Source organism: Cucurbita pepo, chromosome 16, assembly GCF_057944985.1.
Source record: "Cucurbita pepo subsp. pepo isolate OVF chromosome 16, ASM5794498v1, whole genome shotgun sequence".
In the NCBI taxonomy this organism is placed as follows: Eukaryota; Viridiplantae; Streptophyta; class Magnoliopsida; order Cucurbitales; family Cucurbitaceae; genus Cucurbita; species Cucurbita pepo.
Window position 1 is genome coordinate 7,416,072 of NC_141813.1, and position 24,203 is coordinate 7,440,274.

Consider the following 24,203-nt stretch of genomic DNA (forward strand, 5'->3'; position numbering starts at 1 on the left):
GAGCCAATCATCTTCCCCGTAGCCAAGTCCTGCATCACACAAGAATCAGGATAGAAGGTGACATAACATTTCAAGTCATTGGTAAGTTTGCTGATGGACATTAGGTTTAAATTGAATGAAGGCACACATAAAAACATTGTTTAATTTAAGGTCAGGGCTAAGGGAAATATTGCCAGTATGCGACACATGTGCTGTCCCTCCATTAGGTAAATTTATTGTAGACATGATGGCAGCCTTCGGTTCAGTCATAACAGAAGATTTTGATACGATATGATCCGTAGCTCCACTATCGAGAATCCATGAATTAGAACTCGCAAAGTTAATAGATAATGTAGATACTGGAAACAAACCTGCAACATTGATGTGATTGTCAGAATTACCAGAAGGGTGATGATTGATTGCAGATAAGGCTTGTGCTATCTGTTGTAATTGCTCAGAAGAAAAATTTGGAATGGAATTAGGTGACTGTTCTTCTATATTCAACAGAAAAACATCGGCCATATTTGCAGATGATCGATATCCACGATTGTTGCGTTGATTGACTTGTCTTGCCCTTCCATAATTATTTTTTTGCCGACACCGACCTTCTGTATGTCCCCTTCTATCACAAAATTTACAGTGAAACTTAAGGGTTCGACACTCATTAATTGTATGACCACTTTTATTGCAGTGTTCACATGATTTGTCCTTGGCGAATTTTGAATATTTTGTTCTCTTCTGCACTGCTGATGCAATCGAGAAATTCTCAGTAGGTTCAGAAGTTACCTGACGCTGCATCTCTTCTTGTACAAGTAATGAATAGGCTTGCCTCACATTAGGTAATGGAGTCATCATCAATATGTTAGATCTCACCGTTTTATAAGACTCATTGAGCCCCATGAGCAATTGCATCAACTTGTCTTCTTCGCGTTGATCAACATGTATTTGACGTTGATTACAAGTAAATGGTGTGCGGTACGCTTCCAGTTCATCCCAGAGTGCTTTGAGCTTGGTGAAATATGCTGACAGTGCCATGGTTCCTTGTGACATCGTTGCTATCGACTTTTGTATCTGAAAAATTGCTGGAGCATTCTTTTGTGAGAATTGTTCGTGAAGGTCAACCCACACTTGATGAGCTGTCTTGGCGTGAATAATGCCTTTAGCGATATGTGCTTCAACGGAATGAGTTAACCAAGATATTATCATACTGTTGCACTGATTCCGTAGTTCAAATTCGGTTGAATTTGCATCTTGAGACGGTTCTTCAATTGTGCCATCAATGAAGCCAATTTTCTTCTTGGCAATAAGAGCATGCATTACTGATTTATTCCAGGATTTGTAATTTGCTCCATTTAATTTGATTGGAACAAGTGAATATCCTGGCTGATCAGAGTGATGAATATAATCAGGATGTGTTAAATCAACCTCCGAAATTTTGAAGCTGGATTTGGCTGATTCCGCCATAAAAGAAATTTTTATATTTAAGAACACCAAGATCGGTGCTCTGATACCATGTTAAGAATGAGAAATAGAAATAGAATTGGGATCGAAAGTATGATCTTCATTAATGTTTACCACGTTTTAAATATGATACAAACTATCAACTAATACCTAAAAATGAGAAAAAATATATAACTAACTAAATCTTGTAAATAAGATAAAATATACTGTTAATCAAATCTAAGATAAAATATACTACTAACAACTCTCAAAATATCCAAGATATACTCCTAACTAATTATTAAAATATATCGCCAAATATCATATCTTAATACAAGTAAAACGTTGAATGAGGTTCAAGTGAATTATACAACCACTGAAAAAGAATTGTTGGTTGTAGTATTCGCTGTTGAAAAATTCAGAGCTTATTTATTTCAAGCGAAGGTGAAAGTGCACACTGACCACGCAACAATCAAGCACCTAATGATGAAACCGAATGCCAAGCCAAGATTAATTAGATGGATTCTACTGTTACAAGAGTTCGAGATAGAAATCGTGGACACGAAAGGTGCTAATAACCATGTAGCAGATCACTTGTCTAGAATGTTGAACATGGAAGAAAAGGTATGCAAAGAAATTGATGATGCATTTTCGGATGAACAGTGGCTTGGAATAAACAGCAGTAGCAGCAGCTATAGCAGTAGGAGCAGTTACAGCGGTAGCAGAATGACAGCAACTCCATGGTATGCAGACATAGCAAAATTTTTGGCTTGTGCCATCATACCCGAAGAGAAAAATTATCAACAAAGGAAGAGGTTTTTCCACGAATCCAAAAGTTACATTTGGGATGAACCTTTTCTTTTTAAACAATGTGGAGACGGCATAGTGAGAAGATGCATTTCGGACAACGAAATACCAACAATTCTTGAACAATGTCATGCATCTCCGTATGGAGGTCATTTTGGAGGGCAAAGGACAGCAGCCAAGGTATTTCAATCGGGTTTCTATTGGCCAACAATTTTCAAAGATGCAAAAGAATTTTGCAAGAGTTGTGATCAATGAAAAAGGACGGGAAATATCAGTAAAAAGAAAAGCTACCCCTGAATTCAATTTTAGAAGTGGAACTTTTTGATGTATGGGACACTGACTTTATGGGACCATTTCCGCCATTATAGGAACTTATTTATTCTAGTGGTTGTCGACTGTGTCCAAGTGGGTGGAAGCAATAGTTTATCCATCCAATGATGGGAAGACCATACTCAAGTTTTTAAAAAGAAACATATTCACTAGGTTTGGTGTACCAAGAGCATTAATCAGCGATGAGAGAACGCACTTTGTGAACAGATTGATGAATAGTCTTTTAGAGAGATACAATGTAAAACATAGAGTGGCGACACCTTATCATCCACACACCAATGGACAAGCAGAGGTCTTCAACAGAGGAATTAAAAGTATTTTGGAAAAGGTGGTACAACCAGACAGGAAAGATTGGTCGATGAAACTTGATGATGCATTATGGGCATACCAGACAACCTTCAAAACCCCTTTAGGAATGTCTCCTTACAAGCTAGTTTTTGGGAAAGCATGCCATCTACCCCTAGAATTGGAACATAAAACATTTTGGGCATTAAAGAAGTTAAATTTTGACTATGCAACAAATGGAGACTTGAGGCGAATGCAACTAAATGAGTTGGAAGAATTTAGGCACCTAGCCTACGAAAATGTTAAGATGTACGAAGAAAAAACAAAATGTGGCATGACAACAAAATTAGGCCCAAGGAATTCTACCAAGGACAAAGAGTGTTGCTATTCAACTCCAAGCTGAAATTATTCCTTGGAAAATTAAAATCAAGATGGTCCAGTCCGTTTATAGTTGAAGGGGCAATAACGATAAAACATCTAGATGAAAGGAGACCTTTCACAATGAATGGACAGAGACTGAAGCCATATTTGGGTGGAGAAGTAAAAAGAGGCATTGTCTCTTTAAGCTTAAAAGGCTGAAAAATAAAACATTTTGTGGCAAAAGGTAGCTGACAAAGAACAGTAGTAACAGGTAACAAACTCCCGGGAAGCCAAGTTAGTTTTACTTCTCCTTTTATTTATGCACTTATAGTCGTTTTTAAATAGTTATCTTCACTTATCTTAGAATGATAGTTTTTTGCTTTTTTTTTTTTAGATTTATTTTACGTTTTTATCATGAATGATTCACATGCCCCAAGGAAGTAGCCAATTTTTGGTAGATGAATTAGGAGGATTCTAATGTTGTTAAAAAGGCTAATTTCAAAGGAGTAAGGAGGTCAACTACACTTGGTACATACTAGGTTGTGATTAGTGACAAAGTTATTCTCTTTCAGTGTATGCTGACCGTGTTCTCCCTCATTTGCATGAATTTGATCTAATTGTTATGCACTTTCTCACGAAACCTCAAGTCAAAGCACCAACACAAAAGATGACAGCAATCTGCTGTTAAACAAGAAAAAGGAAAACTTGACAGCAATCTGCTGTAAAACAAAAGAACAAAAAAAAAAAGAAAAAAGGAACAAATAGCAGCAATCTGTTGTCAAACAAAAAAAGAAGGAAAAAAAAAAACTACAACAATTTAATGTAAAAAAAAAAAAAAACGGTGCGAGGGAAGGAAGAAGTGCAACGTGATGAATTACAAGAATAAATCAAGATCTCTTCCTAATGGGCACCGGTTCGAAACGAAGAGAAAAAGGGCAAGAACAAAATGGAGAACCTCCCAACACAAAAAGGAATAATCGCAAACGAGGAGGCGTACAACAAGTATGAGATCCTCAAGTCAAGAGTAATGTTGGTGGAAAGAAGGTTCCCAACATTCTACCCTACATTTCCGGAATCCTTTCTTAACGCCATCAACGATCTAGGGTGGGAGATATTCTGTCATTAAAGGGAACAAGCTATAGTGCCGATACTGAAGGCGTTTTACGCACATATTGATCAAGTGGAAGGGTACACAACATTAGTGAGAGGAAAAATAGTTGATTGGAGCCCTAAAGCCATCAACCAACTGTTTCACCTACAATTTTTTTAGCACACCACCTTCAAGGAAATGGTGCTAGCTCCATCGGAAGATCAACTTGAGATGGCCTTGAAGATGGTAGCCATAGAAGGAACACGGTGGTAGCTCTCGAGAGGAGGAGCAAGGACGATAATAGCAGCAGACCTCAACCCCGAAGCAAAAGTTTGGGCTGCCTTCGTAAAAACCAACTTACTACCCACTACACATGATACTACATTGTTAGCTGATAGAGTTTTACTGGTGTATGCAATCATAATGAATTTGAGCATCGATGTGGGCAAGATTGTAGCGGATGAGATTGTCAAATGTGCAAGTAAGAAAGTGGAGAGGCTGTTTTTTCCACAGTTGATAACCATGTTGTGCCTGGAGGCTGCAGTTCCTTTTGATGAAGAAGAAGAAAAACTTGAGGCAAGAAATTTGATGGACTACATAAAACCCATAGGGATGGCACCAGTAGTGGTAAGAGGAGGGACAACAGAGCAACAGACGATATGGATCAACTGCTGAAACAGTAAGAGGCTTTACTCAGCTGGTGCAAAAACAGTGAAGAGAGTTGCAAGGCGTATTGGTCTTATGTCAAAAAGAGGGATGAGGAAATACATAAAGCCTTAAGAACCAAGTCCAAAAATTCAGCATTCCCAAGTTTTCCAGAAGAGATTTTTAAAGAGTGGAGCCGCAAAGAATCATCGAATGTGGTAGAGGAGAAAGAGAACACTTCCTCTAACGCTCTTCCTCTAATGATGGCTAAAATCAATGGAATTCTCTGATCACACCCTTTATAACATTGTTGTTTGATTTAGAAGTATACATCCTTATGTTATGTTTGTTTTGTTTTGTTGACTGCATATAATTTTGAATCATGCACATGCATGCACACTAGAAGCATGAAACTTTTTTAGGATGCAGTTTTAGGAAGGGCAATAGATCATGCATGGTTTCATATGCAGTCATGATGTTTTGTGCAAGAACGAGGGATGTATTGTCAAATGCTCCAATAGGATAAATAAAACAATAAGGTGAGTGCTGTGTTTCTCTGAGAGGACAAAGGGGTTAAGGGCTCAAATGGAATGGAGTATTCATCAAAGTTGAGGATCCAATCTATGATAATCCACCTTAATCAGAAAGAATTCCCATAATTCACCCAACCTTTAGATCATTTTTCCAACAAAAACAATAACCAAGAGTTTCTGCACCTCAATCTACTTTCAAGAATGATTCGACATCCACACTAATGCTCATTGAGAACAATGGCTAGTTTAAGTTTGGGGGTATTAAAGCAATTCTATCACCCCATCAAAAATGCAAAGCAAAGCACAAAAAAAAAAAAAAAAAAAAAACCAAACCCGAGACTACTCCTCTTCATCCTAAAGCTTGAACTCTCAATGCTAAAAAAGTGGAAAGCAAACAAATTGTCTCAATTGCTGGTTCAGGCAATCTGCATCACCAATGAAGATGTCTGAATCGAATGTAATTGGGATGTAAATGTTAAAAAAAAATAAAATAAAAAAACTATCCTTATTATTCAGGTGAGTTGCATCACAAATGTAGCCACACTAAACACTACAAGATGCTAGCAAGAGAGTCGAGCTAAGGGAGAATGAGTGTTAGCCTATATAGTCATCCTTTGAAGAGTTACGTGATTTGCACCACAAGTGGAGGCACCCAGAGAATAGGGGGATGACTTGTAGGATTCTTGGGAGGAAAAAAAATAATTGTGTCGTGATAAGAGAAAGTTAATGAAATAAATTATGAAGCAAGTCACAAAAGCAAAGGTAAAAGGAATGGTATTTAGAAGTGTTTTGGGGAATACGGTGGTGGAAGTGAGAAATGTGTTATTTTTATTGTAAGATTTAGTGATAAGTGTAGGGTGAAATGTGGGGAAAAACTAATTTGAGGAAGGAATATAAAGAATGTGATCTAAAACATCCTAATAGTCCACCAACATAAATATAGAAAGAAAAATTTTGTTAAGGAGAAAAAAGGGGAGAGTGGAGAGAATGATTGCTCAAGGATGGGCAATCTTTAAATTTGGGGTGTGATAACTCTCTAAGATACAGTCATATCAAGTCTTTTTGTTTTTAATATGGCACTCTTATTCACCATTTTCTCATTATTTACCTCATGTATTCTACTTATTGAGCATGAAATCATTTATTGTGGTCCAACATGAAAAAATGTCAGAGGAACATACTTTCTAGAGGACATACTTTCTTGAGTAAGTAAGTTCGTAATCGTGATTATTTTTTCCTTTCGAATCTATGTCTGATTGTCAATTTTTTTTTATCTCAAAAACTTTGCAAATGGTTGGCATAGTTGGTACTAGCTGAGCTGTAGTTCATCTGCACTCCAATCGGGTGGTACAAAGAGATCTTAAGGTACCATAAGGTATTAACATACCCAACCTTGCAATTATAAGTCTCATTAATGGTTCTTGATTTTTTTGTTTTTTCAAATTTTCTTCTATTCTAGTGTTCCAATATGTTTCTTGCGAAGAGCAATGATGTCCGACTTGGTACGATTGTTTCCATGTTTTACCGGATGGAATTTCTTTAGTAGTTATTTCTCTAGCAAGGGCTAATATCTTAAATTTTTGCACTGGGAACTTTAGACTTGCAAAACTACTCAATACAGAAGACCTTGCTTCATCATGAGACTTGTAAACCTACTCAATACAGAAGACCTTGCTTCATCATCATCGGTAAGGATGCAATCATTATCTTGTCATAATTTCTCAGTAGAGATGATTTAAAGAAATTATGTGGGGGATAATTTTCCTGAATGGATCTTGGATAATTTCTTCTTCCCCGCTTATGAGCAGGTTCCTTTTCTTTTTATATTTCTCCTTTTACTCTTTGTTGATCATTATTGTTGTGTTGTTCTATAATTTAAAATGATGATACATGTGATGGAAGAATGATAAGTTACTTTTTGTTTGTTTTAACATTAATGGTAATTCTGGAAATATCTGAGATGATGTTACTCGATATGATAACGGTCTAGTGTGATGCATGAATGCTCCTTCTTTTCTCCAGTTTAATAGACACTCTGATGTACTTGGGTCAAGAACAACGGAATACCTTAAGTGCAATTTTTTCAATAACCAAAGTAGCCATCAGGACTTTATCAAAGACACAAAGACAGCTATTAGTAAGAAGTTATAATTTGTGCCTATAATTTCATATTTTCCTGTTGCCTTACTAGTGGAGCATAAACTAAGAAAATACTTATTTTGCAGCTGAGGTTTTTAAACATGCAGACTATATTAAAGAAGAGAGAGGCATGTAGAAAGATGTCGGGTCAACTGCTGTCCTGTTAGGGGATCGTCTCTTTGTTGCTAATGTTGAATATTCCAGAGTAGTTGCATCTAGAGCTAGTTCAGGTTGCCTATTATTTTTTTCTGTCAATAGATGATTCTGGGATAGAGGACTTGCACTATAAAGTCGTATCATGATAACGGTTCCAGACGTTGAAAATCATTGCAAGTAGTGGAGAATATTTTATCTTGTATCGTTTGTATAACTTTATTTTAGGAAATGATGGGATACTACTATTGTAATGGAAATAGATTATGAAATCTCAATTATGAATGGAAGTCATGGTATTTAATGTGCTAGGAGTATTTTACGTGTTTATTTAGTATTTGAATTAAATTTTATTAAAAGAATGTTATTAAAATTTTATTATGGTAACTATAATGATTATAAATGAATAATTAATTTTATTATAGCATTAATTTAAAGGTCTATATAGCTATAAAATGTTTTTATAGCAACGTATATAAGCTATAAATTTATACTCTTTTATAGCATCGATTATAGCTATAAAAAATGCTATAAAACGTCATTCTATTATAGCATCTATTATAGCTATAAAAAAATGCTATAAAAAGTCTCAAACTTTTAATAACATGGGCTGTCACGACGTACGAAAAACGATATAAAAAGTCTATGATAGCATTTTTCGTAAGCTATCATATCTATTATTTGTTGTAGTGTATATATTCATATACTCTTTATTACCTTCAAATTAGTTCAAAGTTTGTTCGCTTTACTTATCTAATTTCTTGCAAATTCGTTAACCACCCATAAATGTGGCTAACAAACTAGTTAAGTCGAGAAACTTAGTGTGAACAAAAGTAATATGTTAGAGCATGTGTTCTTCTTCTAGGTTTCTTTTTTATCAAATATTGGAGCATGATCCTCGTCACAAATTGAATATAAAAATAGTAGCTAAGGTGAATGCTTAAGCATTCAATTCCTTATATAGCAAAGCTTACCATACTTTTTGAGTTATGAAAATTTCTTCAATTAAGATATTACTTCACTCGAGTTAAAAACAATAATAACAATAATAAGAAGAGAAGAAAAATCTTAAGTTGAACGGTTACATACAACTTGTGCGCAGAAGCATACTCTGCTTCAAAATCCTTCCAAGCATTGGCTTAAAGGATTCAACTAACAAACTTTAAAATCATGAATAGGATTTTGGTCGTAAATTTAGAGTTTAAAGCAAAATATAGTTAGAACATCTCATATTTTAATTTGTTACAAGTTATTTTTACCTTATCCAGCTCTACCTTTGTTTTAATATAGATTACTATGAGCAACTATAAATATCGAAGAATTGTGTGTTTCAATAAGCAGACTTGAAATCATTGAATTCAAAGCAGAGCTAAAATGGCAGGAAAACAATTGAAAGATATTGCTCTAGCTTGTGTTTTTGTCTTGTTAACTGCCAAAGCCTACTCATTGCCTCTTTCAACCAGTGGAAGATGGATCATCGATGCAACAACGGGCCAACGTGTGAAGTTGGTGTGCGTAAACTGGCCATCTCACATGCAGGCCATGCTCGCAGAGGGTCTTCACCTCCAGCCGCTTGACAGCATCACCGCTATGGTAGCAAAGTTGCAGTTCAATTGTGTGCGCTTGACGTACTCAATCCACATGTTCACACGCTATGCCAATTTGACCGTTCTACAATCCCTCGAGAATTTTGATATGAAAAATGCCATGACAGGCATAACCCAAAATAATCCTTTTATGTTGAACATGACTCTTGTTGAAACTTATGGAGCTGTTGTTGATTCACTTGCAACACATGGAGTCATGGTGGTTTCAGATAACCATATAAGCCAACCACGTTGGTGCTGTAACGATGACGATGGCAATGGCTTCTTTGGAGATCGTTATTTTGATCCTCAAGAATGGCTACAAGGAATTGGCTTGGCCGCTCAAAGTCTAAAACATAAATCTCAAGTATGCTTTTTTTTTCCTTTTTTTGTTTTTTTTTAATTTCTTTTTTCTTTTTGAAACTTTTAAAACTACAGAAATATGAGTGATATCATAGTACAAATCTTAAGTTCGGTAACTTGCTCTGTCTCAAAAGATATTTCTTTTTTCCTTTTTGTCCACGAGTTCACAAGCATGCACAAGCAATATAGTATTGCACGATGGTATAGTTTTCTTCTCCGCCGTCATACCCTAGAGCATAGCAAACCTTAAGTGTTATTTTAGGTGATTATAAATTTTTATCCACTATTCTACAATTGTGTGGATAATTGTTTACTTTGGGCATAAACGTCTTTGCTCTTAGTTTGATCTAAGAGGTTTCATAGCATGGAGATAATTTTTCTTTGCTTATATCATGGATCCTTCTAGCCTCACCAATGTGGAGGTTTCATAGCATTTTCCATGGATGCATTAAACACTTTCTAAACGGTAGAATATAATTGAAACCAACGGTGAAGTTGGATCAAATAACTTTATTCGATGAAGCATTATTAAAGATTATGTTTTGAACGATTCCATGATAATAAATATGCAAAAGGTGATAGCAATGAGCTTGAGAAACGAGCTGCGAGGACCAAACCAGAATGTTGACAAGTGGTTTCAGTACATGAGCCAAGGAGCTAAGCTTATTCATCAAATCAACCCAAATGCACTAGTGGTGGTTTCTGGGCTAGGCTACGACACTGATCTCAGCTTCGTGAAGAACAAATCTTTGGGCTTTAACTTAGACAACAAACTCGTATTTGAGGCTCACTTGTACTCCTTCACAAACAACATGGGCGGGTCGTGGACATCAAAGCCATTAAACACATTTTGTGCAAACGTTAACCAAGGATTTGAAGACCGAGCTGGATTTCTAGTGAGAGGACAAAATCCCGTGCCTCTATTTGTTAGTGAATTTGGGATCGACCAAACTGGTGCAAACGAGGGCCAAAATCGATTTTTGAGCTGCTTCTTTTCCTATCTTACTGAGAATGATTTTGACTGGGGCTTGTGGGCTTTGCAAGGTAGCTACTACTACCGAGAAGGCGTGAAAAATGCTGAGGAAACTTTTGGTGTCTTAAATTCAAATTTTACGCAAGCCAAAAACCCTAAATTTCATCAAAGATTTCAGCTTATGCAAACAAAACTTCAAGGTACGATAAATTCTGCGATTTCTTCCCCATCTTTTACAATTATAGGTTACTTTTCTAACCCTTGGTCTTCTACCATTGGTTTTTCAGTTTTTTTATTTTTTTATTTTTTTTTATTTTTTAAGAATAAGATCTATTGCTTTCAATTTTAAGATTTTACTCCTCTGTCCCTACTAATGAAATAATCAAGACGGTTGCTTCCGACACAGATCCAAGTTCAAATCTCACAACATCATTCATAATGTACCATCCTCAAAGTGGCGAGTGTGTGAGAACGAACAAGAAGTATCAATTAAGAATTAGTAGTTGTAAGACTTCTAATCGTTGGAGCCACGATGAAGATGGAGATCCAATTAAGTTGTCGGGATCTATACTATGTTTGAAAGCCGTAGGAGATGGACTCCCTCCAATTTTGTCTCAAGATTGCTCGAGCAAACAAAGTTCTTGGAAATATGCTTCAAATGCCAAACTTCAACTGGCCACTAGTGATGAACAAGGACTGACCCTGTGCTTGCAAAGGTCTTCACATTCACTTCAAATCGTGACTAAGAAATGCATGTGTCAAGATGATTCTCAATGCCAAGAAGATCCCCAAAGTCAATGGTTTAAGCTTGTTCAATCAAATGTACTTATAAAGTAATCTCGAGTGGTAATTATATTATTGTATATTTCACATGGTCTTTATTCATTTCATTAAAGATACAGAGCTTTCATTAAAGACATATTACTGTATTGTTGAACGATCTTTCTCTCTATTTGAAACCATTATTTTTCTTATTAACTTGTCCGATGATATTCCATTACGTCGTGAGTTTCCTCACTCTTTAATTTAATTTATTAGCTTAGCGCATATGATATGATATCATTTATAAAATTGGCCTTCCGCATTCACATCCCTCAAGTACGGTGTATTTTGCCAATTCTAGCATACCTAGTGGATGACACACACACTTTGTCATTGTAAATGATGATGTTTCAATCTTCTCATCTCCGATTCTTGAACTAAAAAAGGGGGAAAAAACACAACACAAAATACTATGTTCTTTTGCCCATTCCAGTACGGTTCCATGTTTGCTCTATCAGCTAAAGTCATGGTTCAATTTCTACACTTCAAATGTTAAATTTAGATTAAAACAAATTACAAAATATGTTGAATCATATTGGAAGTATATTTTAGAAATCGTCTCTTTGAGCATTAGACAAAATAAAAATTTCCTTGCAAGGTGAAGCCACATCATTTTAACAAGGAAGAAGTAAAAAAATTTCTCTCTAAATTTTGATACATTTACTACCAAAATTTCAGTCAGTAATGCATTGTCACCGATGGTTTCAAAACTGCCATCAGTGTCATCGTATGATGTGATGGAAGTTGGGGTATGATGATACTGAAAAAAAGTAACATCAAAACAATTGTCTGTGCATCTTTATGACAATAGTAAGATACAATATCAGTTGAGAACTGCCATCTTTCTTGATGTCATCATAAGTGCACAATGATTGTTAGGTACGATGTTTGTTTAGAACTTGTCAATGATGCTGCTGTGAGAAACTGACAAAAAAGTAGCCCGTGGTACCCCCTTTAAAACAAGAAAGAAAAATGGCCCGAGAAAATAAACTTTTGGGGGTGAGTTTTTTACATGATCCAAAACATCTCTATAATGCAATATGCACTTCAAGGAAGATTCTTCGATGGTAACAATTTTTTTTTTTTTTTTTTTTTTTTTTTGTTTGTTGTGGATGATAATCTTGAGTTATTATATTTAATTAATGTAGTTTAAGACTTTTTATTTACTCTAAGGTTACTGATAACTCTCTAAAAGTAGAGTCCTATCAAGTCTTTTTGTATTTAATATGGCACTCTTATTCACCATTTTCTCATTATTTACCCCATTTATTCTACTTAGTGAGCATGAAATCATTTATTGTGGTCCAACATGAAAAAAATATGATTTGGCATAAATCGATCGTAATTGTACATTTAATTGAGTTATGTGGTAAAATTTCAGACATTTATGTTGAACCATGAGGGAGTAGCAAATCTGGAAATAAATGGGGGATGACATGTAAATTTTAAATCCACATCATTAGCCCAGGTGGGTCATTGATTACCCAATGAGGAACATCCTATGTGGACAACTTATACCTTTTCAGCCCTAAGGGGGAACCCATGCTCAATATAAAAGGAAAAGGAAGACCAAGAGGAGGGGAGCCACACTTTGGGGAGAAAAATCGAATTACACAGCAGCAGCCTCTGCTGCAGTGAATTGCTATGAAACCAGAGAAGAAGAAGAAAACCCTAATCCAGCAGCTGTTGACAGCAGAAGGAAAAGGAGACCAACAAGGATTGATTAGGGCAAAGAGGTGGATGTGAGTGCTCAAGGGAAGGGAACTTCCATTGAAGAACGGCAACAAAGTTGGATAACTCTGTATTTCCTTACTCTCTTTTCTTATTCTATCAATTTTATATGATTAAGATGTGGGTTCCTCTGTTTAATTCAATTTGTATGGAGAGTTAAACTTTATAGGGGAGGCGAAAGAGTTTTATATAGTTTAAGTATGGTTACGGTATGATTTTAGTTTATTAAAGAGTTGTTGTTAATGATTTACATGTGTGTTTAATTAGCTACTTTACATACATAGTTGTTCTCCTATTCGGGAGAAGAGAGGGAGCAATGAAATCCTCTTTAATACTCTATTTCCATAGCAAGGAGACTTGAAGGGTAATAGAAGCGTTAGGAATAATTCTTCTCCTAGAGTTCCATAGCAAGGAGACTTGAAGGGTAATAGAAGGGTTAGGAATAATTCTTCTCGTAGAGTTCCATAGCAAGGACACTTGAAGGGTAATCGAAGGGTTAGGAATCATTCTTCTCCCAGAGTCTTGTTAATAGAAATTATAACGATTATGGAAATAATCACCATTCTTGACCCTCGGAAGTGGGCCTAGGAATCTATTAAAAGGAACTAAAATTTACCACAAAACTCAACAACTTACCTATTAAATCTCTCTTAGCGGAACCTTCCTCATTATAGTTGATTTTCTCTCATCATTTTTTGTTTTTCGACAGCAGTGGCACTCTGTTTTAGTTTTGTTTAAGTAGTTAAAATCACCAACACCCATTTGAATGTTACCCAAAAACTCACTTAATTTCCAGCGATAAAATTAACCAAAAAGATAAATTCTCTGTGGAATCGATAATTTACTTATTACTTGCTACTTGTGGTAGTGTATACTTTCACTTATTCTTGTGAAGTTTACATCATTTTATTATATACATCCACAAGCGATCAAGTTTTTTGCGCCGTTGCCGGGGAACCTAATTTGGTTATTTTACTTGTAGATTTTCGTGATCTAGAGCCAACAAGAAGCCATAGTAAGTTGAATTTTCAACTATTGTATTTACTGCGGAAGAATTGAGTTTACTGATGCAGAATTCTGTGTATGAACCCACTTACAGGTTTGGAATTTATTTTGGATCCTGAAATAGAGAGAACATTTAGACGAAGGTGGAAGGAGAAAAAGAAAATGATAGAACAGAATATACAGCAAATAGAACTTGGAGCCCAGTTGAATTGGGAGTTTGAAAATCAAGCGATGATGTCTAATCAAGAGAGAATTACTTCCAATGCCATAAATTTAGCAGATGACAGAGAAAGAGCGATCCGAGCATATGCACACCTAGCTGTGGAAGAGCTAAATCCGTGCATTATTAGACCCGAAATGCAAGCAACCACGTTTGAGCTAAAACCCGTGATGTTTCAAATGTTGCAAACCATTGGGCAATTTCATGGACTGCCGTCGAAAGATCCTCACCTACACCTAAAGTCATTTTTGGGAGTTAGTGACTCATTTCGATTCCAAGGACTGGATAAAGATGTGATTAGACTGAGCTTATTCCCATATTCATTGAGGGATGGTGCTAAATCATGGTTGAATACCTTAGCACCGGAAACAATTGATTCTTGGAATAGTCTAGTAGAGAAATTTTTTATCAAGTATTTTCCACCCACTGTAAACGCACGGTTCAGAAATGAGATTGTTGTTATTCAACAGTTTGAAGATGAGACACTAAGTGAAGCTTGGGAGAGATTTAAGGAGATGCTTAGAAAGTGTCCTCACCATGGACTACCTCATTGTATACAAATGGAGACTTTCTACAATGGATTAAATATTGCTACTAAACATGTAGTTGATGCTTCCGCCAATGGAGCTATTTTGTCAAAGACATACAATGAAGCATATGAGATTTTAGAGAGAATAACATCTAACAATTGTCAATGGGCCGATGTGAGAAGCAATCAAGGAAAGAAGACTCGAAGAGTACTTGAAGTTGATGCTTTGTCTTCTATCAAAGCTCAACTAGCTTCGGTGACTAATATTTTACAAAATCTAGCGTTGGGACAAGACTTCATGTTTAAAGCACCAGTCCATACAGCTGCTGTAATTAACCAGACAGTAGCCGAATCTTGTGTATATTGTGGAGAGGAATACACCTTTGATAAATGTCCAAGCAATTCGGCCTCAATTTTCTATGTCGGGAATCAAGCTAGTCAAGGCAACTCAAAAAATAATCCCTTCTAAAATACTTATAATCCGGGGTGGAGAAATCATCCAAACTTCTCATGGAAGAGACAAGGCTCATCCAAACAACAAATGCCACCTAAAACAAATTACCCTCCGGGTTTTGGATTACAAAATCAATTGGCTTATAGTTCTCAACAAGTCAACATCCAAGGGAAAGGAACTAGCCAAGCTCAATACACATCGGGAACATCTATTGAAAGCCTAATAGAGGAATATATGGCTAAAAATGATGTCGTGATACAAAATCAACAAGCCTCATCGCGAAATTTGGAAGTTCAAGTAGGTCAATTAGCAACTGAGTTACGAAATAGGCCTCTTGGGAAGCTGCCAGCAGACACCGAAACACCAAAAAGAGAAGGCAAAGAGCAATGTCAAGCAATAGTGTTGAGAAGTGGAAAAAAAATACCCAGCAGGGGAGAAAAAAAGTGCAGAACAAGGTGACAGCCATTCCCAAGAAACTGCTGATACACAGCAGAGGAATGAGGAACCTGCTGTACAGAAAGAAGACAACAAGGATTATGCAGAAATTGAGGAGCAGCCTAAAATGCAAACAACTGGACAAGAGAGCAGAACATACACACCAACACCTCCTTTTCCACAAAGAATAAAAAGAAAGAAAGATGAAGTCCATTTTGAGAAGTTTATGGATATTCTGAAGGAAATTCATATAAACATACTACTAGTGGAAGCTTTGAAGCAAATGCCAAATTATGTGAAATTCTTGAAGGATGTACTCACTAATAGAAGGAAGTGTGAAGAATTTAAGGTGGTGTCACTAAATGAAGAGTGTAGTGCAATATTGAAGAACAAGATCCCTCTAAAGGAGAAAGACCCTAGGTCGTTCATTATGTGACTTGGGAGAAAGCATCAACTTAATGCCTCTATCCATTTACAAGAATTTGGGAATTGGAGAGGCTAGAACGACTACAGTCACCTTACAACTAGCGATAGTTCCATCACTTATCTCGAAGGAAACATTGAGGACATCTTAAGTCAAGTTGACAAATTCATATTTCTTGCAAATTTTATCATTTTAGATTATGAAGCCAATCATGATGTACCAATTATTTTGGGTAGGCTATTTTTGAAGACCGGAAGAATATTAGTATATGTCTACAAAGGAACCATCACGTTAAGAATGGGTGACCAAAAAGTTGAATTTAATATCAATGACAGCATGAAATATCTAGCAGTGACAGAGGATGCTCACCAGTATATAAATTGACAGAACAACCAGCGACCGAGGAATGGGATGATGGGGAAAGCGAGCAGGAAGAAGACAGGAGCTGGAATGACAGAATAGAATAGTTAGCAGTTTTAGGTGAATTCAGCAGAACTTTTGAGTCACTAGAATGTGAGAGAAGAAAGAGTTCACCGATGAGATCATCTATTGAGAGAGCACCGCAGCTGGACTTGAAACCACTACCTCCTAACCTTAAATATGCTTATTTAGGTGACAAGAAGACACTACCCATCATCATCTCAGCGACACTATCTTCGGCTCAAGAGAATATGCTCCTAGAAACATTGAAGAAGCACAAGGGGGCGATAGGTTGGACATTGGCGGATATAGAGGGAATTGGCCCTTCACTATGCATGCACAAGATACAATTGGAGGAAGGAAAAATTAAATTCATTGAGCAACAAAGACGATTAAATCCCATGATCAAGGAGGTCGTTAGAAAGGAGATTCTCAAATGGCTAGATGCTGGTATAATTTATCCAATTGTAAACAGCAGCTGGGTCAGTCCTATTCAATGTGTTCCGAAGAAAAGAGGGATAACAGTAATGGCAAATGAGAATAATGAGTTGATCCCCACTAGAATAGTGAATGGATGGAGAATTTGCATGGATTATAGAAGGCTAAACAAAGCGACACGTAAGGATCATTTTCCCTTACCGTTCATTGATCAAAATCTTGATAGGCTTGTTGGAAAGTCACATTATTGCTTCTAGGATGGTTATTTGTGATACAATCAAATTACAATCAGTTTAGAAGATCAAGAGAAGGAACAGAAGGTGGAGGAGACGACGAAGTAGTAGGTGAAGGAATAGGAGGTGAAGGAGGAATAGGATCATGAAGTGGTACAATAGGAGTCGAAAGAGCTAATGTCAAAGTTTGTGAAGCTGATGAAAAAGGAAAATCATCTTCACAAAATTTAACATCACGGCTAATAAAGAATTTGTGAGATTGCATGTCATACAACTTGTAACCTTTATGACCACAAGGATATCCTACGAAAACACAAGGAATTGCCCGAGGTTCAAATTTTTGCTTAGGATGTACTATAGTTGCATAAGATTTACAACCAAAAAATTTAAGATGGTGAAATGTAGGTGGTCGTTTGTAGAGTGCTTCAAAGGGTGTCTTGTTAGGTAACAATGGTGATGGCGTTCTATTTATAAGATAAACAGCATAAATGCACTCTCCCAAAAAATTAAGTGGAACCTATGACTTAAAGAGAAGAGCCCAAGCTATATTTAGAATATGACGATGCTTACGTTCTACGACTCCATTTTGTTTTGGAGTATAGACACAAGTGCGCTGAAATTCAATGCCACAAGAAGTAAAAAATGGTTGCAAAGATAGGAACTCAATCCCATTATCTGATCGAACTATTTTGATAGTAGTATGCAATTGAGTTTGAACGAATTTAACAAAGTTCATTAACAAATGATGTACTTCTGACTTATGTTGCATTAGAAAAACCCAAGTACATCGAGTAAAATCATCAACAATAGTCAGAAAAAAACGCAAACCAGAATGGGTAGGAATTTTATGTGGTCCCCAAACATCACAATGTATCAAATCAAAGGCAGAATGGGTTGTTATTGAACTTCTTGGGAAAGACAACCTAGTTTATTTTGCTAACGGGCAGATACTACAGTTATGAGAATAACTAGCATTATTAAGATGCAATTGATCAGCTAGAAATTTAAAACGAGAAAAAGAAGGATGACGTAGGCGTAAATGCCACAAATCAGATGACTGAGATATTTGATGAGCTGAAGATTTGATTGGAGATGAAGAAATATGATAGAGACCTCCAAATTGTTTACCCGAGCCAATCATCTTCCCCGTAGCCAAGTCCTGCATCACACAAGAATCAGGATAGAAGGTGACATAACATTTCAAGTCATTGGTAAGTTTGCTGATGGACATTAGGTTTAAATTGAATGAAGGCACACATAAAACATTGTTTAATTTAAGGTCAGGGCTAAGGGAAATATTGCCAGTATGCGACACATGTGCTGTCCCTCCATTAGGTAAATTTATTGTAGACATGATGGCAGCCTTCGGTTCAGTCATAACAGAAGATTTTGATACGATATGATCCGTAGCTCCACTATCGAGAATCCATGAATTAGAACTCGCAAAGTTAATAGATAATGTAGATACTGGAAACAAACCTGCAACATTGATGTGATTGTCAGAATTACCAGAAGGGTGATGATTGATTGCAGATAAGGCTTGTGCTATCTGTTGTAATTGCTCAGAAGAAAAATTTGGAATGGAATTAGGTGACTGTTCTTCTATATTCAACAGAAAAACATCGGCCATATTTGCAGATGATCGATATCCACGATTGTTGCGTTGATTGACTTGTCTTGCCCTTCCATAATTATTTTTTTGCCGACACCGACCTTCTGTATGTCCCCTTCTATCACAAAATTTACAGTGAAACTTAAGGATTCGACACTCATTAATTGTATGACCACTTTTATTGCAGTGTTCACATGATTTGTCCTTGGCGAATTTTGAATATTTTGTTCTCTTCTGCACTGCTGATGCAATCGAGAAATTCTCAGTAGGTTCAGAAGTTACCTGACGCTGCATCTCTTCTTGTACAAGTAATGAATAGGCTTGCCTCACATTAGGTAATGGAGTCATCATCAATATGTTAGATCTCACCGTTTTATAAGACTCGTTGAGCCCCATGAGCAATTGCATCAACTTGTCTTCTTCGCGTTGATCAACATGTATTTGACGTTGATTACAAGTAAATGGTGTGCGGTACGCTTCCAGTTCATCCCAGAGTGCTTTGAGCTTGGTGAAATATGCTGACAGTGCCATGGTTCCTTGTGACATCGTTGCTATCGACTTTTGTATCTGAAAAATTGCTGGAGCATTCTTTTGTGAGAATTGTTCGTGAAGGTCAACCCACACTTGATGAGCTGTCTTGGCGTGAATAATGCCTTTAGCGATATGTGCTTCAACGGAATGAGTTAACCAAGATATTATCATACTGTTGCACTGATTCCGTAGTTCAAATTCGGTTGAATTTGCATCTTGAGACGGTTCTTCAATTGTGCCATAAATGAAGCCAATTTTCTTCTTGGCAATAAGAGCATGCATAACTGATTTATTCCAGGATTTGTAATTTGCTCCATTTAATTTGATTGGAACAAGTGAATATCCTGGCTGATCAGAGTGATGAATATAATCAGGATGTGTTAAATCAACCTCCGAAATTTTGAAGCTGGATTTGGCTGATTCCGCCATAAAAGAAATTTTTATATTTAAGAACACCAAGATCGGTGCTCTGATACCATGTTAAGAATGAGAAATAGAAATAGAATTGGGATCGAAAGTATGATCTTCATTAATGTTTACCACGTTTTAAATATGATACAAACTATCAACTAATACCTAAAAATGAGAAAAAATATATAACTAACTAAATCTTGTAAATAAGATAAAATATACTGTTAATCAAATCTAAGATAAAATATACTACTAACAACTCTCAAAATATCCAAGATATACTCCTAACTAATTATTAAAATATATCGCCAAATATCATATCTTAATACAAGTAAAACGTTGAATGAGGTTCAAGTGAATTATACAACCACTGAAAAAGAATTGTTGGTTGTAGTATTCGCTGTTGAAAAATTCAGAGCTTATTTATTTCAAGCGAAGGTGAAAGTGCACACTGACCACGCAACAATCAAGCACCTAATGATGAAACCGAATGCCAAGCCAAGATTAATTAGATGGATTCTACTGTTACAAGAGTTCGAGATAGAAATCGTGGACACGAAAGGTGCTAATAACCATGTAGCAGATCACTTGTCTAGAATGTTGAACATGGAAGAAAAGGTATGCAAAGAAATTGATGATGCATTTTCGGATGAACAGTGGCTTGGAATAAACAGCAGTAGCAGCAGCTATAGCAGTAGGAGCAGTTACAGCGGTAGCAGAATGACAGCAACTCCATGGTATGCAGACATAGCAAAATTTTTGGCTTGTGCCATCATACCCGAAGAGAAAAATTATCAACAAAGGAAGAGGTTTTTCCACGAATCCAAAAGTTACATTTGGGATGAACCTTTTCTTTTTAAACAATGTGGAGACGGCATAGTGAGAAGATGCATTTCGGACAACGAAATACCAACAATTCTTGAACAATGTCATGCATCTCCGTATGGAGGTCATTTTGGAGGGCAAAGGACAGCAGCCAAGGTATTTCAATCGGGTTTCTATTGGCCAACAATTTTCAAAGATGCAAAAGAATTTTGCAAGAGTTGTGATCAATGAAAAAGGACGGGAAATATCAGTAAAAAGAAAAGCTACCCCTGAATTCAATTTTAGAAGTGGAACTTTTTGATGTATGGGACACTGACTTTATGGGACCATTTCCGCCATTATAGGAACTTATTTATTCTAGTGGTTGTCGACTGTGTGTCCAAGTGGGTGGAAGCAATAGTTTATCCATCCAATGATGGGAAGACCATACTCAAGTTTTTAAAAAGAAACATATTCACTAGGTTTGGTGTACCAAGAGCATTAATCAGCGATGAGAGAACGCACTTTGTGAACAGATTGATGAATAGTCTTTTAGAGAGATACAATGTAAAACATAGAGTGGCGACACCTTATCATCCACACACCAAAGGACAAGCAGAGGTCTTCAACAGAGGAATTAAAAGTATTTTGGAAAAGGTGGTACAACCAGACAGGAAAGATTGGTCGATGAAACTTGATGATGCATTATGGGCATACCAGACAACCTTCAAAACCCCTTTAGGAATGTCTCCTTACAAGCTAGTTTTTGGGAAAGCATGCCATCTACCCCTAGAATTGGAACATAAAACATTTTGGGCATTAAAGAAGTTAAATTTTGACTATGCAACAAATGGAGACTTGAGGCGAATGCAACTAAATGAGTTGGAAGAATTCAGGCACCTAGCCTACGAAAATGTTAAGATGTACAAAGAAAAAACAAAATGTGGCATGACAACAAAATTAGGCCCAAGGAATTCTACCAAGGACAAAGAGTGTTGCTATTCAACTCCAAGCTGAAATTATTCCTTGGAAAATTAAAATCAAGATGGTCCAGTCCGTTTATAGTTGAAGGGGCAATAACGATAAAACATCTAGATGAAAGGAGACCTTTCACAATGAATGGACAGAGACTGAAGCCATATTTGGGTGGAGAAGTAAAAAGAGGCATTGTCTCTTTAAGCTTAAAAGGCTGAAAAATAAAACATTTTGTGGCAAAAGGTAGCTGACAAAGAACAGTAGTAACAGGTAACAAACTCCCGGGAAGCCAAGTTAGTTTTACTTCTCCTTTTATTTATGCACTCATAGTCGTTTTTAAATAGTTATCTTCACTTATCTTAGAATGATAGTTTTTTGCTTTTTTTTTTTTTAGATTTATTTTACGTTTTTATCATGAATGATTCACATGCCCCAAGGAAGTAGCCAATTTTTGGTAGATGAATTAGGAGGATTCTAATGTTGTTAAAAATGCTAATTTCAAAGGAGTAAGGAGGTCAACTACACTTGGTACATACTAGGTTGTGATTAGTGACAAAGTTATTCTCTTTCAGTGTATGCTGACCGTGTTCTCCCTCATTTGCATGAATTTGATCTAATTGTTATGCACTTTCTCACGAAACCTCAAGTCAAAGCACCAACACAAAAGATGACAGCAATCTGCTGTTAAACAAGAAAAAGGAAAACTTGACAGCAATCTGCTGTAAAACAAAAGAACAAAAAAAAAAAAAGAAAAAAGGAACAAATAGCAGCAATCTATTGTCAAACAAAAAAAGAAGGAAAAAAAAAAACTACAACAATTTAATGTAAAAAAAAAAAAAAACGGTGCGAGGGAAGGAAGAAGTGCAACGTGATGAATTACAAGAATAAATCAAGATCTCTTCCTAATGGGCACCGGTTCGAAACGAAGAGAAAAAGGGCAAGAACAAAATGGAGAACCTCCCAACACAAAAAGGAATAATCGCAAACGAGGAGGCGTACAACAAGTATGAGATCCTCAAGTCAAGAGTAATGTTGGTGGAAAGAAGGTTCCCAACATTCTACCCTACATTTCCGGAATCCTTTCTTAACGCCATCAACGATCTAGGGTGGGAGATGTTCTGTCATTAAAGGGAACAAGCTATAGTGCCGATACTGAAGGCGTTTTACGCACATATTGATCAAGTGGAAGGGTACACAACATTAGTGAGAGGAAAAATAGTTGATTGGAGCCCTAAAGCCATCAACCAACTGTTTCACCTACAATTTTTTTAGCACACCACCTTCAAGGAAATGGTGCTAGCTCCATCGGAAGATCAACTTGAGATGGCCTTGAAGATGGTAGCCATAGAAGGAACACGGTGGTAGCTCTCGAGAGGAGGAGCAAGGACGATAATAGCAGCAGACCTCAACCCCGAAGCAAAAGTTTGGGCTGCCTTCGTAAAAACCAACTTACTACCCACTACACATGATACTACATTGTTAGCTGATAGAGTTTTACTGGTGTATGCAATCATAATGAATTTGAGCATCGATGTGGGCAAGATTGTAGCGGATGAGATTGTCAAATGTGCAAGTAAGAAAGTGGAGAGGCTGTTTTTTCCACAGTTGATAACCATGTTGTGCCTGGAGGCTGCAGTTCCTTTTGATGAAGAAGAAGAAAAACTTGAGGCAAGAAATTTGATGGACTACATAAAACCCATAGGGATGGCACCAGTAGTGGTAAGAGGAGGGACAACAGAGCAACAGACGATATGGATCAACTGCTGAAACAGTAAGAGGCTTTACTCAGCTGGTGCAAAAACAGTGAAGAGAGTTGCAAGGCGTATTGGTCTTATGTCAAAAAGAGGGATGAGGAAATACATAAAGCCTTAAGAACCAAGTCCAAAAATTCAGCATTCCCAAGTTTTCCAGAAGAGATTTTTAAAGAGTGGAGCCGCAAAGAATCATCGAATGTGGTAGAGGAGAAAGAGAACACTTCCTCTAACGCTCTTCCTCTAACGATGGCTAAAATCAATGGAATTCTCTGATCACACCCTTTATAACATTGTTGTTTGATTTAGAAGTATACATCCTTATGTTATGTTTGTTTTGTTTTGTTGACTGCATATAATTTTGAATCATGCACATGCATGCACACTAGAAGCATGAAACTTTTTTAGGATGCAGTTTTAGGAAGGGCAATAGATCATGCATGGTTTCATATGCAGTCATGATGTTTTGTGCAAGAACGAGGGATGTATTGTCAAATGCTCCAATAGGATAAATAAAACAATAAGGTGAGTGTTGTGTTTCTCTGAGAGGACAAAGGGGTTAAGGGCTCAAATGGAATGGAGTATTCATCAAAGTTGAGGATCCAATCTATGATAATCCACCTTAATCAGAAAGAATTCCCATAATTCACCCAACCTTTAGATCATTTTTCCAACAAAAACAATAACCAAGAGTTTCTGCACCTCAATCTACTTTCAAGAATGAT

General features: G+C 36.6%; 1 protein-coding gene, 1 non-coding gene and 1 pseudogene across 2 annotated transcripts; 2 read left to right on the plus strand and 1 right to left on the minus strand.

Moving 5' to 3' along the window:
* Positions 1-1,258: 1,258 nt before the first annotated feature.
* LOC147788897 (uncharacterized) lies at positions 1,259-3,420 on the plus strand (annotated as a pseudogene).
* A 5,715-nt stretch (positions 3,421-9,135) lies between these two features.
* LOC147788898 (glycosyl hydrolase 5 family protein-like) lies at positions 9,136-11,577 on the plus strand. The gene is made up of 3 exons (XM_087118319.1): positions 9,136-9,714; positions 10,286-10,883; positions 11,090-11,577. Exons 1-3 carry the CDS (start codon positions 9,136-9,138, stop codon positions 11,518-11,520), a joined length of 1,608 nt encoding a protein of 535 aa, XP_086974445.1. The 3' UTR covers positions 11,521-11,577.
* Positions 11,578-14,899: 3,322 nt separating this feature from the next.
* On the minus strand, positions 14,900-15,005 carry LOC147788899 (small nucleolar RNA R71). The gene has a single exon (XR_015412590.1). It is a non-coding gene; the product is annotated as a small nucleolar RNA R71 (small nucleolar RNA).
* Between the last annotated feature and the right edge of the window lie 9,198 nt (positions 15,006-24,203).

Coding starts and splice junctions, on each gene's coding strand:
- LOC147788898 (XM_087118319.1), top strand. CDS start 9,136: ATGGCAGGAAAACAATTGAAAGATATTGCTCTAGCTTGTGTTTTTGTC. Junction 9,715..10,285: donor GTCTAAAACATAAATCTCAA/GTATGCTTTTTT, acceptor AATATGCAAAAG/GTGATAGCAATGAGCTTGAG. Junction 10,884..11,089: donor TATGCAAACAAAACTTCAAG/GTACGATAAATT, acceptor CTTCCGACACAG/ATCCAAGTTCAAATCTCACA.